The sequence below is a fragment of the Phycodurus eques genome, chromosome 20 (genome assembly GCF_024500275.1).
Source record: "Phycodurus eques isolate BA_2022a chromosome 20, UOR_Pequ_1.1, whole genome shotgun sequence".
Lineage (NCBI taxonomy): Eukaryota > Metazoa > Chordata > Actinopteri > Syngnathiformes > Syngnathidae > Phycodurus > Phycodurus eques.
This window is the reverse complement of record NC_084544.1, coordinates 13,846,371-13,864,377: the sequence shown is the minus strand read 5'-3', so window position 1 is coordinate 13,864,377 and position 18,007 is coordinate 13,846,371. Positions and strand designations below refer to the sequence as shown.

Genomic DNA, 18,007 nt, shown 5'->3' with positions numbered 1-18,007 from the left:
GAAAACAGATGTTGATCCCTTTTCGAGACACAAGCTCCTCATCATGATGCTCCTCATCTCCAATCTTAAATGTATTAGTTGCTTCTCTTGGCATGACTCACGCTCAGGAGTCGCAACGAGAGTGACTGCAGGGTGTGTTGGGCGCCACTCGCTTTATTTAGGGATAATGAAGTCTTTAATATGTGTTTTCCTCCTGGTGGTTGGCTGACTGCTGGTTGAGAAAGTGCTTCTTATGCAGCAGCGCCCATATTTTAAATATAAAAATCGCTGACGAAAAAGGTTAATTTAATCATGGCAGCCAAAATCTTGATCACCATTAAACTTTGATTAAGCCCTATTAACATCTTCGTTTGTTTACATACCTGTATGCATGTGAGACAAAGGGGATGCAAGAACTTTGTCATCAATCTTTTATTATTAAAAATTATTAAATTACAATAATTTTGTACTGACATGCAGAGCTACTTCTGATCAATACACAGGATGTCCCAACTGTGTGCTGTACATACTTTGAATAATTCTAAAGTTAGTGTAAAATACAGTGGAAAATAATGTGACTACTTCTGATCAATACACAGGATGTCCCAACTGTGTGCTGTACATACTTTGAATAATTCTAAAGTTAGTGTAAAATACAGTGGAAAATAATGTCATTACATCACATATATTAATAAAACCTTTATTAACTGTACTGGCTTTGTTTTGAAAATTTTAACTGTCAAAGAAGTGTGGCTAAAAAAGGTTAATTGTGGTATAATCAGAATGTAAACAGTGACACTTTTTTATAGCCTCTTTTACCTAGAAATCCCACATTAAATCATAACAGATCGGTAATGTGACACATGCAACATTAATTAATAAATAAACATGCATGGTAGGTTATTTGAAGACTCTAAATTGCCCATAGGTGTGAATGTGAGTGCGAATGGTTGTTTGTTTATATGTGCCCTGCGATTGGCTGGCAACCAGTCCAGGGTGTACCCCGCCTCCTGCCCGAAGATAGCTGGGATAGGCTCCAGCACGCCCGCGACCCTGGTGAGGATAAGCGGCTCATAAAATGGATGGATGGATGGATGGGTTAGTTCCATACACATTGCCTTTTAGTTCATAGGTTTGATATTGATCCTGGTTATAAAGAACCCAAGTCAAATGTTCATTTTACTTTATGCTGCGGGGAGTTAAGAAAATGGATGTTCATAATTTGGATACCCTTTATTTAAACAATGCAACATATTTTGACCCAGCCCCCTAAAAGAATCTAAATTGATAATCGTTTGGAGCCGTAATTGAAAAGAGGAACTGGAATCGGGACCTGAATTGCTCAAATTCACATGATGCCCAACCCTATCTAAGACCTTCAACCTTTTCCCCTTGATGAAGTCCCTTGTTGTATTGGCAGTGTGTTTTGGGTCATTGTCTTGTTGCATGCTGGAGCTTCTCCCGATTACTTTGAATGCATTTTTCTCTAAATTGCCAGACAAAATGGTTTTGTTGACTTCAGAATTCATTCTGCTGCTACCGTCATGAGTTACAATTATCAATAAAGATAGTGAGCCCATTCCAGAAGCAGCCATGCAACCCCAAGCCATGACATTACCTCCACCATGCTTCACAAATGTGCTTGTGTGTTTTGGATCATAAACAGATCCTTTTTTTCTCTCCATACGTTCCATTTCTTTGGTAGATGTTAGTCTTGGTCTCATCAATCCATAAAACTTTGTTGCAAAACTTTTATCTCATCTCTGTACTACTTTGCAAAATCCAATCTGGCCTTCCGATTCTTTTCGCTGTTAAGTGGTTTGCATCTTCTGGTATGGCCTGTATATTTCTTCTCGCGAAGTCTTCTTTAAACAATGGATTGTGATACATTCACCCCTGCCTGTGGAGGTTGGCAGTGATGTCATTGATTGTTGTCTTTGGGTGTTTCTTTACAGGTCTCACAATGTTTCTTTCATCAACTGCTGTTGATACCGTTGGCCGACCTGTACAATGTCTGTTGCTCAGTACACCAGTAGTTTTTTGTTTTCAGGACATTCCAAATTGTTGTATTGGCTATGCCCAATGTTTGTGCAATAGCTCTCTCTGATTGATTTTCCCCTCTTCTCTCAGCTTCAAAATGGTTGGCTTTTTTTCCCCATAAACAGCTCTGTGGTCTTTGTGTACTTAACAGCAAATGCATTTTTCACAGGTGAAACCCAAAGCCAAAAAACAAGCACTAATGTTTAAGCACTCAATCTAAAAGGCGACACCTGAGCAACTACAAACACCCATCAGTCACGTTTGAATACTTTTGCTCACTTGAAAAGTGAGTGTGTATAAGCAAAAGGTGCTCTGCCCTGAGTTTAACACAGCTAGATGTAATTACCACGACATAAAAGATGGAATTCTGAATATTTGTCTCATATTCATCTTTTGGTCTGTAACCCAAATGTCTTCAGTATACAATAAAAAAAAAAAAAAATTGACCTTGCTGTTCCAATACTTTTGGAGCGGGACTGTACATGTATACATAACACCATCCATCCATCCATCCATCCATTTTCCGAGCCGCTTCTCCTCACTAGGGTCGCAGGCGTGCTGGACCAGCCTATCCCAGCTATCATCGGGCAGGAGGCGGGGTACACCCTCAACTGGTTGCCAGCCAGTCGCAGGGCACATACAAACAAACAACCATTCGCACTCACAGTCACACCTACGGGCAATTGAGAGTTGTCAACTAACCTACCATGCATGCTTTTGGGATGTGGGCGGAAACCGGAGTGCCCAGAGAAAACCCACGCAAGCACGGGGTGGACATGCAAACTCCACACAGGCGGGGGCCGGGGATTGAACCCCGGTCCTCAGAACTGTGAGGCAGACGCTCTAATCAGTCCCCCACTGTACCGCCTATACATAACACAACTCAGTGTTTTCGGACAAGAATAAAAGGTTTCACACAAACAAAGGCCATGATAAACAAATACCTTTTGACGTTACAGGACAGTAGTCAACTTAAATGGAAGCAATGTTAAAAACAATAATGTGAGCTGTTTTATAAAAGCTGTCGGGACATTTTCTCAATTAATTCATCAAACCTTATTACCCTCCCCTCAAGGCCTACCAGACATTTGCTAACAGAGTGTCCCACCTGAAGCGCAAGCTGGACAACCTAAAGGCCACATTACCAGACCTGGATGATTCGCCTATTCCTTCGCCCTCTGCTGACGCACCATCCCCAACAGGCTCCGAATCTCCTTTCCACGACCTAGAACTGGCCAAGCCTCATCCAGATGTGGATGATTCCGCTATGGATGATGAAGCAGAACCTCCAGCCCCAAGTCCTCTGTCCTCAATCGGAGATTCCCCAAAACCAGTGTTGAATCTCGGGGAAGATAACGTTAACCGTGAGGTGGAAGACATGGAGCTGTCTGAGGATGAAATAGTCAGCGGAAGCATCATAGGTGAGTTATAAAATGGGTTAATTTTTTATTTGCATATTTTTTCACATATACCGAGTGGAAAGACATCAAATGTGTTACAGCTAGCTTCATGTTTTGACAGTTAAATTCCAAGTTTACAGAATAGCATTTTCTGTTCTTTTTTTCTTCATAAACCATTCTCTGTTCATATTATATTGGTACAATAGGTTTGTTTGCCCTGTTGTAGTGCTCTAAATGGAGACATTATTGTTTACCCCACTGAACAACATCACAAGTCTTGGCTTACACTGCATTTTACAGAGGTTCCTGCTCGGTGTTCAATGCAGAACTTGAAAAAAAAATGAAAAATATAAACGTTAAATTTTGTCAGTCATTGTCAGAGGTTACACACACACACACACATACACACACACACATACTATTCGCTCACCACCCTTGACTCAGATATGAATTTAAGTGACATCTCATTCTTAATCCATAAAATTTAATATGACATTGTTTCACCCTCTGCAGTTATAACATCTTAAACTCTTCTGGGAAGGTTTTCCACAAGGTTTAGGAGTGTGTTTATGGGAATTTGTGACCATTTTTCCAGAAGCGCATTTGTGAGGTTACACACTAATGTAGCATGAGAAGGCCTGGCTCCCAGTCTCTGCTCTTAATTCATACAAAAGTGTTCTATAGGATTAAGGTCAGGATTGTGCAGGCCAGTCAAGTTCATCCACATCAAACTCTCTCACCTGTGTCTTTATGAACCTTGATTTGTGAACTGATGCACAGTCATGTTAGAACAGGAAGGGGCCATCTCCAAACTATTCCCACAAAGATGGAACTGTCCAAACTAGCCCCTGAGCTCAAGTGAAAGGAACTCTGAATAGTTCAGCATACCAAGAGATTTTGGACAGTCAAACAGTTTGGGGATTACCCCTTCCTGTTCCAACATGTCTGTGCACCAGTGCACAAAGCAAGGTCCATAAAGACATGGATGAGAGGATATGTATGGATGAGCTTGACTGGCCTGCGTAGAGTCCTGCCCTCAACCTGATAGAACAGCTTTGGGTTGATTTTGAATAGACAGTAAGCCAGGCCTTCTCATCCAACATCAGTGTGTGATCTCACAAATACGCTCCTGGAAGAATGGGCAAAATTTTCCATAAACTCACTCCTAAACCTTGTTGAAAGACTTTCCACAAGAGTGTAAGCTGTTATAGCTGCAAAGGGTAAACCAACATAATATTAAATCCTCTGGATTTAGAATGGGATATCAGTTAAAATCATGTGAGTCAAGGCAGGTGAGTGAACACACACACACACACACACACACACATACATACATACATACAGTGGAACATCGATAAAACAGAACCCGATATAACGGATATCAGATCAAACGGACTGCCGGGACTGAACAGTGTGTCCAAAAATAGTTTCCATTTGTCACTTAAAATGCCGTAGACAAGTCTGTTAGTTCCAGAACTGCCCGCTTTTGTTTACTGGGGCTGTGGCACAATGCAGGCAGAGAATGAGACTGACGTATTTCCGGGTCACAGATATACAATATGACTAGATCTAATTCCAAAAGATATGTGGCAGCCATGTTAAATGTGGGGCATTGATGTGGCGGTCATGTGATGATGGTTTTATCTATTGTCTATTGTACGTAGAGTGCTCCGCAGACATGGTCTATAATTTTAATGGGAGGTGGATTTTAAAAGGGAGAGACAGAATATCAAAAAGATCTACAAAATCACATAAAACAAAACATTCAAGTTATTTTGCAATTCATTGAGGGAAATAACTATTTGACTCCCTGTCAAAACATTACTTGGTACTTGGTGGGGGACCCTTTGTTGGCCAGTACAGAGATGATTCTTGTACTTCATCACCAGGTTTGCACACATCGCGGGAGGAATTTTGGACCACTCCTCTTTGCAGATCCTCTACAAATCCTTAAGGTTTCGAGGCTGTGCCTTGGCAACTCGAAGCTTCAGCTCCCTCCGCAGGTTTTTCTATGGGATTTAGGTCTGGAGACTGGCTAGACCACTTCATGAACTTAGTGTGCTGCTTCTTTAGCCAGTGTTTCATTTCCTTGACTGTGTGCTTTAGGTCATCTGCATGCTCGAAGCTCCATCCATGACCCATTTTAAGTTTTCTGACTAAGAGGAGGAGGTTGTCACCCAGGATTTCACGGTGCAAAGCTCGATCCATATTTCCCTTGATACGATGAAGTTGACCTGTCCCAATTTGCAGAGAAACACACTCAAAGCATAATGCTACCACCTGCATGCTTGACGGTGGGGGTGGTGTTCTTAGGGTGAATTCCTCGTCCTCCAAACACGACGAATCAAATTGATTCCACACAGCTCGATTTATGTCTCATCTGACCACTTCACCTTCTCCCAATCATTCTCTGAATCATTTAGGTGTTAATTGGCAAACTTCGGACGGGCCTGTACATCTTTCTGTAAGGCCTTTAGGGCGGACCTTACAGGCGCTGCAGGATTGTAATCCATTACGTAGTGTTACCATTGTTTTTCTTGCTGACTGTGTTCCCAGCCGCCTTTAGATCATTAGCAAGCGCCTCCTGTGTAGTTCTAGGCTGATGCCTAACCTTTCTCATGATCATTGATACGCCACAAGGTGAAATCTTGCAAGGAGCCCCAGATCGATGGAGATTGACAGTCATTTTGTGTTTATTCCATTAAACTAATTATTGCACCAACTGTTGTCTCCTAGCGTAGTCTCTTGCCAAAGGTCTTGGTCTTGCCTATGACGGACAGGTTGGTGTCTGATTGATTGATTCTGTAGACAGGTGTGAGATAGGGGTCTTTCATACAGCTAACGAGTTTAGATAAGGAGTGTTTTCTTAAAGTGAGAGTACTAGTCTATGGGAGCTGGAATTCTTTATTGTTGGGAGGGGATCACACACGTATTTCACGCAATGAAATGCAAATACATTTTTATCTTTTTTATTTGGAGTTTTCTGGCTTTTCCTTTAATGTCTCTCACTTTTAACATAAGAAAAATTATTATAGATTATTATAGATAAATTATAGACCGCTCATGTCTTTGTCAGTGGGTGAACCTACAAAATCAGTGAGGGATCAAATTATTTCCTCCACTGTACAGACATACATACACAGGGATCTCATTACATTGTGAAAACCTTTCAGCTTGTTTATTTATTTATTTATTTATTTGTTTATTTATTTTAAATAAAAGCCATATGTATCTGACCCATCATTATGGATGTAGTTGAAGTCATGTTGCAGTTTTAGCTCTGGTGGAAGGCATCATTGTTGACTAACCACACAAAGATCTGACACATGCATAAAAACTGTCATCTTGCGCTGACATAGGCACATTGGTCATTGTTCACATTGCCATTTTTTCTTTCACAGTTGAGGAGAAAATAAAGTGTTCCAGCCCTTTGAAGGCATCAAATCCCATCACCCAAAACAGAGAGCCATCAGTAGCAACAGCACAGCATACCTCATCTGATGAGGCATCTGTAGCAACCCTTTCAGGAAGTGTGGAAACTGTTGACCTGGGTAAAATTGGCTCTATCCTCAACAGTTTAAATGCGGCCATGAAAAACACAGGTGAGAAGACTGATAATGGTGGTGTAAGTCTTATTACAGATGGATAATTGTTTAAAATAAAGATTTGCCGCCATTGAGAGTGTACAGTACCTTTATACCAGTGGTAGGCATTTGACTATTAATGAGCCATTAATCGACTGTTATTTTTAATGAAATGGGAGTCTAAATGTTCTGCACTCCTATTTTTATGCCGATCTTGTGTTGAGGTCCCGTCAGGCTTGCATTTAAAGCATGTATCCAGGGGGTATGTACTGCAATCACTTTGGCATTAGGGATGGGAATCGAAAACCACTCATTCGATTATTAAGAATCATTTATTTGCTTGCCTGACAATTCCACTTAATGATTCCTCGTACGTAACAAATGTGTGGATGTCACGCGCAAGAAGTGTAAAGTACTGTAGGATGACACTTTATTATGAAGCAATAACATGGCTATGTTTGCTAGTGAATCAATATGCTAAGTCTTAGCATTTTAGCATACAGTACTGTTTACATTCTGGCACAAAATGGCCGATGCATTAGCATTGTTTATGTTATATATATGTAGCCCACCATGCAACCTGGCTTTTGTGTTGCATTTTGGGCCACCGGTTCCTATGGTGAATATTAAACAATGTTGTCGGCACAGCTTATCTATGGGACAGCACAGAAGATGGCACATTAAATATGCAAGCAAAGGAAGGGGATTTAAGGGCGGACTGATTTGATTTATTATTATTACAATTAGGCCTGAACGATTTGTGAAAATAATGAAATATAATAATGTTTTTTTCTTTTTCTTTTTTAACAACCCCTCCTTGAGCCGTCACCTTATCGTGGTGGAGGGGTTTGTGTGTCCCAATGATCCTAGGAGCTAAGTTGTCTGGGGCTTTAAGCCCCTGGCAGGGTCACCCATGACAAAAAGGTCCTAGGTGAGGGACCAGACAAAGCACGGCTAAAAGATCCCTTATGACCCCCTCAGTTTTCCCTTGCCTGGACGCGGGTTACTGGGGGCCCCCTCTGGAGCCAGGCCTAGAGGTGGGGCTCGAAGGCGAGCACCTGGTGGCCGGGCCTGCAACCATGGGGCCCGAGCAGCCCGAAAGGGTAATGTGGGTCCCCCTTACCATGGGCTCACCACCTTTGGGAAGGGCCGTCGGGGTCGGGTGCAGTGTGAGCTGGGCGGTGGCCGAAGGCAGGGACCTTGGCGATCCGATCCCCGGCTACAGAAACTGGCTCTAGGGACGTGGAATGTCATTTCTCTGGCAGGGAAGGATCCCGAGCTCGTGTGTGAGGTCGAGACGTTCCGACTAGATATAGTCGGACTCGCCTCCACACACAGCTTGGGCTCTGGTACCAGTCCTCTTGAGAGGGGTTGGACTCTCTTCCACTCTGGAGTTGCCCACGGTGAGAGGCGCCGAGCAGGTGTGGGTATACTTATTGCCCCCCGGCTCGACGCCTGTACGAGAGGGTAGCCTCCCTCCGCCTTCGGGTGGGGGGGGACGGGTCCTGACTGTTGTTTGTGCCTATGCACCAAACAGCAGTTCAGAGTACCCACCCTTTTTGGAGTCCTTGGAGGGGGTGCTGGAGAGCGCTCCCGCTGGGGACTCCATCGTTCTGCTGGGAGACTTCAATGCTCACGTGAGCAATGACAGTGAGACCTGGAAGGGCGTGATTGGGAGGAACGCCCCCCCCCCCCCCACCCGATCAGAACCCGAGGGGTGTTCTATTATTGGACTTCTGTGCTCGTCACGGATTGTCCATAACGAACACCATGTTCAAGCATAAGGGTGTCCACATGTGCACTTGGCACCAGGACACCCTAGGTTGTAGTTCGATGATCGACTGTGGTCGCGTCATCGGACTTGCGGCCGCTTGTCTTTGACACTCTGGTGAAGAGAGGGGCGGAGCTGTCAACTGATCACCACCTGGTGGTGAGTTGGCTCCGATGGTGGGGGAAGATGCCGGTCCGACGTGGCGGGCCCAAACGTATTGTGAGGGTCTGCTGGGAACGTCTTGCAGAGTCCCCTGTCAGAAGGCGTTTCAACTCCCACCTCCGACAGAACTTTGCTCACGTTCCGGGGGAGGCGGGGGACATTGAGTCAGAGTGAGAGGAAGAAAAACAAAATCAAGGATACGTTACCTCAGTTGCCACGCACAGAGCCAATGATTGTTACGCGATGCGAGAAAAAAGCTCAACTGATTTCGCGACAACCCCACCACAGTTCACAAATTAAAAGTACTATAGTACGTAAATTGAGGTTGCACTGTATTTCATTTTCTCAGGTCCAATAACACTTGAACTGGATAATGGCCCAAGGCACTGTGATTCTTGCAAGGAATGCAAACATTTCATTAAGCTTTAGTTTTTTTTTTTTGTTCTCTTGACATACTTTGAGAAGTAAGTTGCCTACTTTTCTTTTTTTTATCCATTAGGGTACATTACAGATTATAAGTGTATACTGGATATGCTGCAACTCGTGTCCAAAGTTGAAGATATTAAAGAGGAAAAGGAACCAAACCCAATTTGTTTTATTTCATTCCCTCACACAATGAGGATTGATAAGAGAATTGATAAGGAATCAAATCTTTAAACAGTATTGCTAAATTCTTATCGATTCCTATCCCTAATTTGCACATTTCGCTTTCAGATTTTTATCCAAATTTGAAAGAGGCCTGATTCTGGTCTGACAATATCCAATCTCATGTATCTGTTTTATTAATTATTTATTTTTTATTTTTTATTTCACTCAAACCATGTGGAGTAAATCATGCATGCAGTGCAACTGTTGCTGTACGGCATTACAGAATTTATTATGGTATACATGTTCTATATGATTAACAGTTTAACCTCCCTAAGGCAATATATTTTTAAAGGAAAGCCACTATAAGTGTGTCCCTCGTTGCAATGCAGGGCCACCAGTGGAGAGTCCTCCTACAGCTAACCCCTACATATCAGTTGAGACGATACCGCCTGCCTCTGAAGATGCCACTTCTTTGGTTGACATCCTGGCAAAGGTGGACATGAGTCCTGCAGATCTCATCAGTGCTCTGTCTAAGGTCCAAGCTCAAGGTAGCCTTGATGGTGAGTTTATTTTTTTGTTTTACAACAGTAGCCATATTTTAGGTTTATATTTACACCATGTACTGATTATGTATAATTGACTTCTCTTCAATCAGGCATCACTTCTCATCTGAGCAGCCCTGCTGCAAATGTCCCAGCAGAGTCCTCCAATACAGGCAAGACTCCTCCCTTACCCTCATTCACATCAGCTTCAGCAGCTACCAATCAGAGCTCCACTTCCTCCTCTGCTACACTGGTGCCTTCTTCACCATCAAACGCCACTGTAAAGCAGAGCACAGCCTCGCAAATGGTTACTGAGAACAAGCCAACCTCTGCCCCAGTGCAGGATGTAGCCAAAGATATGGATTTGACAGCAGTGACAGCACAAGTAGTAAAACCAGACAGTTTAGAATCCAAAATTCACAACTTCCTGCATGGCAATCCTGTTTTTAACTGCTTTGACCTTGGTTTCGCCATAAACCAACCCAATAGGGTGGAAAACTTGAGTCCTGTAACAGGAACCGACACGCAGGATGGGACACCAGTGCGTGATGAGGGTGGAGGCACCCCAACCCAAGATGAGGTCATGGATGTGCCAGTGGGGCTCCCAAAGTCTTCAAGCACAAACACAGAAACTGGGATGCCAGCTCTCTTTGCATTCCATAAAAATACTTCTCAGAACCCAGAAAACACCAACCTGCAAGACCACCTTCAGCCAGGTGTTGCTCAGAATGGACAGACGTACCAACCATACCAATACAGTGAAAACAGTATGTCAACTCCTGTTGAACAGTATCAGCCAATTTCTACTCCAGGTGGAGGTCCTGCAACTCAGGGCAGTGCAGGCAGCACACAACCCATGGAGGACTTTCAGGGGATGGCTGATCACGGTTGGTATGGTCAGCAACCCACAGGCTACAATGTGCAGAGGCCTGCTAAAAACCTGACGACAAGGCCATTTGAGTACCAAGCCGAACAAACCAGAGAACCTCAAGGGTTTCATCAATCTTCAGATTTCTTTAGAAACATCCTTCCTCCTGTCCCCAAGTTACCTCCCCCTCCAAATGTACTCCCAACAGCTTCCGTAACCAGCCAAGCAATGACTCTCCCAGAGCAGCAGCCAGCACCCCACGCAGACATGGGCGAACCTGGTCAAAGCAGAGGTTTGCCGAGGATGGTGGTCCACGACCATGGACACAAGTCAGTCTTTCATCCAGATGAATCATTGTATGATCACCCCGAGGATCAAGACTCTAGCCTAGACAACATGCATTACCCTAAAGACCACGAGCATTACCACGATGACATCCTCCCACGCCCTAGCCCTCATTTTCAGAACAGCCCTTACAGCCGACCTGAGGCCCCTTTCTACCAAAGGGGCAGCCCTCGACATAGCCTCCCCAGAGGCAGAGGGCGCTTCACTTCGCCTTCCTCACCCTCCTCCCAGGATGCTTTTGACAGCCAGGATTACCAAAGACAGAGCCCCCCTCATCCTCACTATGCGCCCAGATGTCCAGCGCCACCACTCCGTTTTGAGATGCGCCCCCCTGGTCCGCGACCTCCACAGCGGGTTCCCCGTCCTGCCCATCACCCATTCCCCAGGGGTCCCCCACGCGCACCATTTCCTAATTTTCATGGGCCTGATCCAAGACTAAGGGGGAAACGACCGGGTCCGAGAGGAGGTCTAAATCCTGGTCCCATGTTCGCTCCCAAAAGACCATTCCCACCTCCGTGGTACTGACTGTAGTATTGCAACAAAGGTTCATTCTGTGCACTGGGAGGTCAAATGTGAAAAGGCTAAAGGGGGAGGTCACTCAGAGACTGCATTAGAGCTGACAAATAAAAATCGTGTCCAAATCTCCAAAAAAGACTGTGGGAAGGAGAGAGAGAGAGAGATGAGAGAGAGAGGGGTACAGATCTCACCAGAAAAGAAAGCAGAGGCTCCTAGAAGAGTGCTGAAGACAGAAGATTAAAGAAAATAAGAGGTGGATATATATATATATATATATATATATATATATATATACTTCTTTTCACAGAGTTTGGAGCTTTGCAGTAAATATGTCATTAATCATCAGTTTTTGATACAGTTCAGAGTGTGTGCATGGTATGCAAGTGTGCATGCAGTTAAGCATCATACATAGGTAGCCACAGAATGTAAAGTCTCGAGTAACTTTAGCCTGGAAGTGTGTTTGTTTCTGCTGCCATTTTTCTTTCTAGTTAGCAGTTCTCACTGCTTCATTTCATACCAGCCATTCTTCCGGCTTAAAGCACCACATGAATTTCACTTTTGGAGTGAAAATGATGTATATTTTTTACAGTTTGTGTTCCTATAACAATACATGTTAGCTATTTCACAGGTGGAACTCTGATGTTTATAGTTGTGAAGCGATGGTCTCTTCGTTATTTGACTAAAGTTTTTCTTCGTTGAGAGCGGCCCCTTTCAACTGAAAAGGAGACTGGGAGTAAGATTTCTTTTGGCTTCTCACCCTACTCGGAAGTGAAGTTTTGGAAGGGGGGTGAAGATGCTTCAGTTTCTTTTTATTTGTACTGTCAAATAAAAATGTGATTTTGAAACATGGTGTTGTTTCTGCTTTACCGCCATTCCTGGCTCTCATTTCCCCATTGAAACCATCAGGCATCAACATTCCACAGTTCACAGCCTTAAACCAGTCGAAGCAAAAACAAAGATAGGAGCCTGCTGATTTCTTTTAAATTTGTCACTTACATATGCAATCCATACCATGAATAATCTGTTACTATGCCTACTACTACAGACAGTAGCACAAGTAATATTGCAAACACAATTTAAAGCCGCCTTTCAATTTCAAAATTGAATCCCAACTAAGATTGGCATTTCAGCCTTAATTCCTTTACTCCAATGTCTGTTAAATGAAACGCTTTATTCAGGCTACTATTTAAAAAAAGAGGAATGCATGTGGAACGCACATTTATTATGACCAAAGTCAAAACATAGTAGTCCTCTTCAGCCAGTTTGTGATGACTGGGAGAACAAATTCTACTTGTGCTACAATTTAAATAGCATCTGGAAGAACATGTCTCCTATATGGATTTAATTTTGCATATCATTGCTGTCCAACCACATCTAATTGTTTTCATTTTATTTGAAACCAGAAGAATTGTTTTTATTAATGATATAAAAACATGACATTTCAAAATACATGTATGGAGCTACATGCTTTTTCACGCCACATGGATTACTAAAGGTCTTAATAGGCTGTCCTAAAATGCAGGTTGCACCAATTTCAATCTTCATCTCAGTGAATTTGTTATTGCTCTTTACCAAAATGTCCCTCTTGTCAGCTATGATTAACCCACTAATTTGTAGTGAACAGGTCAAACTAGACACAAAAATAAAGAATACTAATTGTGTGCAACGATTCTTTCATTGGCATTAAAAATGTCTGCACAACATTGTTGAGAAAATAGAGCCGTGTTAAGAAACGACACCACTTTTAACCGTATCTTTCAGTAAACTAGACATGTTACGAGGCCTAAGAAAAAGTTTTAACAAAATAAATATGCAGTTAAGTTAGTCACAGATGACTTATCATATGCACTTAGATAAAACAAATGTAGCCCTGCAGCACTGTCTTGATCGAGTTTGTGAAATTCATTTTTTCATTGTTTCAGCTGGCTATAATTCAAAGGTCCTTTTAGATGCATGCTGTAACGTGGTGTAGTCCTCAAAATGAACGAAATTATGTCTACAAAAGGAAAGAAAGTTATGCCTATGGGTTGCAATAACTAGTGTACGTAGTGAGTTTTAGGGGCGCCTCCTCTTTAATGATGCAATAAAGACGTAGTACTGTTGACATGGCGTTAATGTACATCCTTTGTTGTCTTTTGTAATGATGTGATCAAGCAGTCTGTCTTCTATGCTGTATGAGGAATCACTATAAGCTTGAGTCTGTGTTGCATTGCTCCATTTGATCCTGCTTGAATGGCAATTTCATCAGCCTCCCTCCCTCCCCTCCTGTTTGCGTCCTCAGGGCCCCCACAGCCACACTTTGAAGTGTCACATGTGATGGGAACCTTCTTCGGATCATCTTCACTGATGCAGGTGTATGTCAGCGGGTCCATGGTGATTCCTCTCTTTGAATCCAAGGCCTGTAAGCCTCCATCTTATTGCATCACAGTCTTGTTAGCAGCTGAATAGAAGGGAATTGTTTGTGTATTTACTTGAATCAGGGGAGTGTAGTTTGCCCACACCTAAGTTTAGAAAATCTCATTTAATGATCTATTCCACATTTTTTTCTGAAAATGATTACCCTGAAGAAAATTGGTTATTAAAATGTTTTTTTATTTGAATAAATTATATTTTACAACCATCCATCTGCAAGAACTACCTGTAGTCATATTTAGCATATATTTGGTATACGTTGGCCTAAGGCAAATCTGATGTCACGCACCTCACGTAAAACTTCAGTACTGTATGTGATTTCTCTCAGCCTAGCAAAGTGTAAAAAGGCAATGATTGAAAAAAAAATGTACAAAACATACATAATATGAAATTAAATTCACGTATATTTAAAAATTCCTAGTACTTCAAGGGTTAAAGACAATGCTTATATGCACATTTTACTGAGCTCATAGTCATCTACACTATTGATAATACACACACACAGATACTGTATTCATACAGTATATGGATGCATATATATGTATCCATACCATGCATTCATGGTATGAATACATATATATACATGGTCATATATGTATTCATACCATTGATAGCTATATTAATCTATGAATATACTGTATATATAATCCTTTTGCATTGTACAGATTTTCATTGTTCCTGTAAGAGAGAATAAAGTCCTTTTTAAAAAAAAAAATATATATATATATATATTTATTTATTTATTTTAATGCTTGTAAATCCGCCCGTCGTTCTGTATTATGTGACGAACAGCTTTTGGGCACCAGATGTCGTTGTGGGTCTTTCAGGGGGAGAAAAAAAGAAAGGGAAATGCAACGATCGTACACCACGTACAGTACTTTATGGTTCCGTTAGTCAAAGTGGCCGGCGATGACGTCCCGATAGATGGACTCAAGCGTTCGCCTCCCATATAGGCCGTGCAGGCTTATGAGGATTTAGGGAGCAATAGCAGATGGCGGTCTTATGTTAAAGAGCAGCCGATGCGGTCCCCTGTGGTAAATAAAAGGATCGTCTGTGGATCCATAAAATCGTCGTAACCTAGCGAGCCCAAATCGCGCCTCAGTGTGCGAAGTATACGGACGCGCATGTCAGCCGTGTGCAGCCTGTAGTCATGTGGCCTCTTTGTTTACATAGAGCCACATTGCATTCAGGGCGTGCGTGTGTGCGCGCGCCACGTGAAATCACAACTTTAGCGTGTTCACGATCACGTGAACGGATTAAAAAAAAAAAAAAAAAAGCGGTATTTGCTGTCACACCGCATTGGGGACGATGAGGTCCAGAAGTTGTTGAAGCATTTCAGCACCACGGCCAGATCCACGACCAGAACAAAAGACGGATTTGCGTTGCTGGATGTCAGGGAGCGTCCGTAAATGCTCTGTCGACGTGAAACGAAGATAAGAGTGAATTCTCAGCGCCTCTTTGTGGCCTTATGGTTGCTGGATGTATGGTGATATTTTCTTGACAGTCAAATTTGCATTTGTCTTAACACATCTCGTGGTGTATAGACAGTAGACAGTCCAGATTTGGAGGACTGTTTACGTACCAACCTTTTTGGAAAACCAAATGGGTATGGGGAAGCGGCAATAGGCTCCATCACAGTCACAACGTGGGTGTCCAGGTTCAAAGGTGAAGAATAGGAACCAGGAAAGGAGCGGCAGAAGATCTTTAGTGGTTGATCCTTGGAATAGTGCTTTGGCTTTTCACCTTTGCTTCTGGAGACCCACTTTAACTATTGCAACTTCCCCATCCACATTTTGCAACCTTTTAACCTTGTTTCGGGATGGTTCCCCTACCAAAGCAAGAAATTCATTCACACATCGCCGCTTCTGACGAGCATCCAACAATGATGTCATTTCCAAAATGGCTGACAGGAAGAGGACAGGCCGAAACAAGACGTATTTATTTATTTATTTGTTCATTTGTAGATAACCCTTCAAAACTAGTAATTACAAAACAAACTGTATTAACAGTTGACGACAGACAGAAGACATAACAATCATGTCAAAAAGCTGATTTACAGCCACGTTTAGTACAGCAACAGTTACATTTTATCTCAGGACAGCTATAATTTACCCGAACAAGTGCATGTTTCTTCATCTTGTGCATGGACTATTTCAAATGTGATGGGAGCACTGATGACAGCAAATGTCCCCCTATTCTGGAATGACGGATACATTGTATAATTCCCATTTGTATCCTTCAGTTTCTATAAATGTACTGAGCTGTTCCTGTATTAGACGATGTGAAATCTGTTAGATAGTGTGTTAGTTGTTCTAGCTTGTTGTACGTTCAAGGTAACAAACAAAAAAACACCAAAACATTTTGTTTTCTAATAACACCCAGTTCTTGTTGAATGTTCTAAAATTTCAATGTGTAAAAAGTTTGTTTCACTTTTGTTTTGTCTTTCAGGGTGAATGCCATTCACTAGCAACGAAGAGGCATTTTGTGTGTGTTTCCTTTTCCAGGAAATTCAATGAATACATCAACTGGAAAACCTGTTTTCCCACATGGCGAGAAAATACAACAGTGTGAAAGATGCTACAACGTGTTTGGAAGGAGCTGGACTACTGACGTAACGCGTGTCGTGTCACAGGATGGGCGCATACAGTATTGAACATTTGTCAAGCTATAAAATCTATCCACTTGACTGTGTTCTTGGAATTGTGATCAATAAATCTTTCATCTTTCAACACGGAAGCCTCTTTAATTTAAAGTTTGGCCATGTAGTTACTCACCTATTTCTATGTCAAATGACATTTCTTTTGGCACACCCTGTTATATAGAAGTCAGGCGAAGATACGACTATGGCATCTGTGACCTGCTCTGTCTAATAAGATCCAGTTCCAAAAATGTATTCTACTCAGAGGTGGCAAAAGTACTCACTCTGAACTTAAGTAGAGGTACAGATAGTTTTTAAAATTAAAAAAAAAAAGACTGGTAAAAATAGAAACATAACCAAACTCAAATATTTCAGTAAAAATGCATAAACTCTGCAATGTAGTACAAAGATTAATTTCATTTCACATTTCAGAGTCTGTACTTTCCTTTTGCTTCAAGGGGTTGAAGCAATACTTACACTTGTACCAAAGTCTTTTTAAAACACAGGTTTTAAAAAGACTTCTTTAAAGGGAGGGTTTGTGCTTTTCAAACCACTGGCAAGATTTGAATGTCGTCTCACTTCAGACTTTATGCACGTTACAACAGTGTGGCTACTGGCTTCAGAGTAAGAGATTATTTCGACTAGACTGACCTGTCTCCCATTGAAAATGTGTGGTGCATTATGAAGCGCAAAATACGACAATGGAGACCCTGGACTGTTGAGCAACAAAAGTTGTACATCAAGCAAGAATGGGAAAGGAACAATTTGTGTCCTCAGTTCCCAAATACTTAAGAGTGTTGTTAAAAGGAAAGGTGATGTAACACAATGGTAAACATGCCCCCGTTCCAGATTTTTGGGAGCATGTTGCAGGCATCAAATTAAAAAGGACTGAATATTTGAAAGAAAAAACAATCAAGTCGTCGTTATCAGTTTAAACATTAAAATTGAATTAGCGGCATTAGATGGGGCCAGGGAGAGGGGCTTTTTTCAAAAGATAACTTTAATTATAGTCTACTGTCAGGTCATACAGACACTTTTAACATATGATGATGAAAGTGTGTTTAAAAAAAAAAAAAAAAATCCTGAAAACTCTCCCTTTAAGACAACATATTAGTAGGCGAGTGTAAATTAGGAGGGGGAAAAAAAACCTCTTCTACTGGAA

The 18,007-nt window shown here is 42.1% G+C and overlaps 1 protein-coding gene and 1 long non-coding RNA gene across 2 annotated transcripts in view; both read left to right on the top strand.

Annotated features, from left to right (window-relative positions):
* Positions 1-12,640, top strand: part of rprd2a (regulation of nuclear pre-mRNA domain containing 2a) — a 32,742-nt gene extending 20,102 nt beyond the window's left edge. Inside the window, exons 7-10 of the mRNA XM_061665195.1 lie at positions 3,095-3,440; positions 6,821-7,021; positions 9,914-10,084; positions 10,180-12,640. Of these exons, the coding sequence (XP_061521179.1) occupies positions 3,095-3,440; positions 6,821-7,021; positions 9,914-10,084; positions 10,180-11,804 (2,343 nt within the window). The 3' untranslated portion in view covers positions 11,805-12,640. The remainder of the gene's footprint in view (positions 1-3,094; positions 3,441-6,820; positions 7,022-9,913; positions 10,085-10,179) is intronic.
* Positions 12,641-13,979: 1,339 nt separating this feature from the next.
* On the top strand, positions 13,980-16,936 carry LOC133395902 (uncharacterized). Its single transcript, XR_009767290.1, has 2 exons — positions 13,980-14,196; positions 16,656-16,936. It is a non-coding gene; the product is annotated as an uncharacterized LOC133395902 (long non-coding RNA).
* The last annotated feature ends 1,071 nt before the right edge of the window (positions 16,937-18,007 follow it).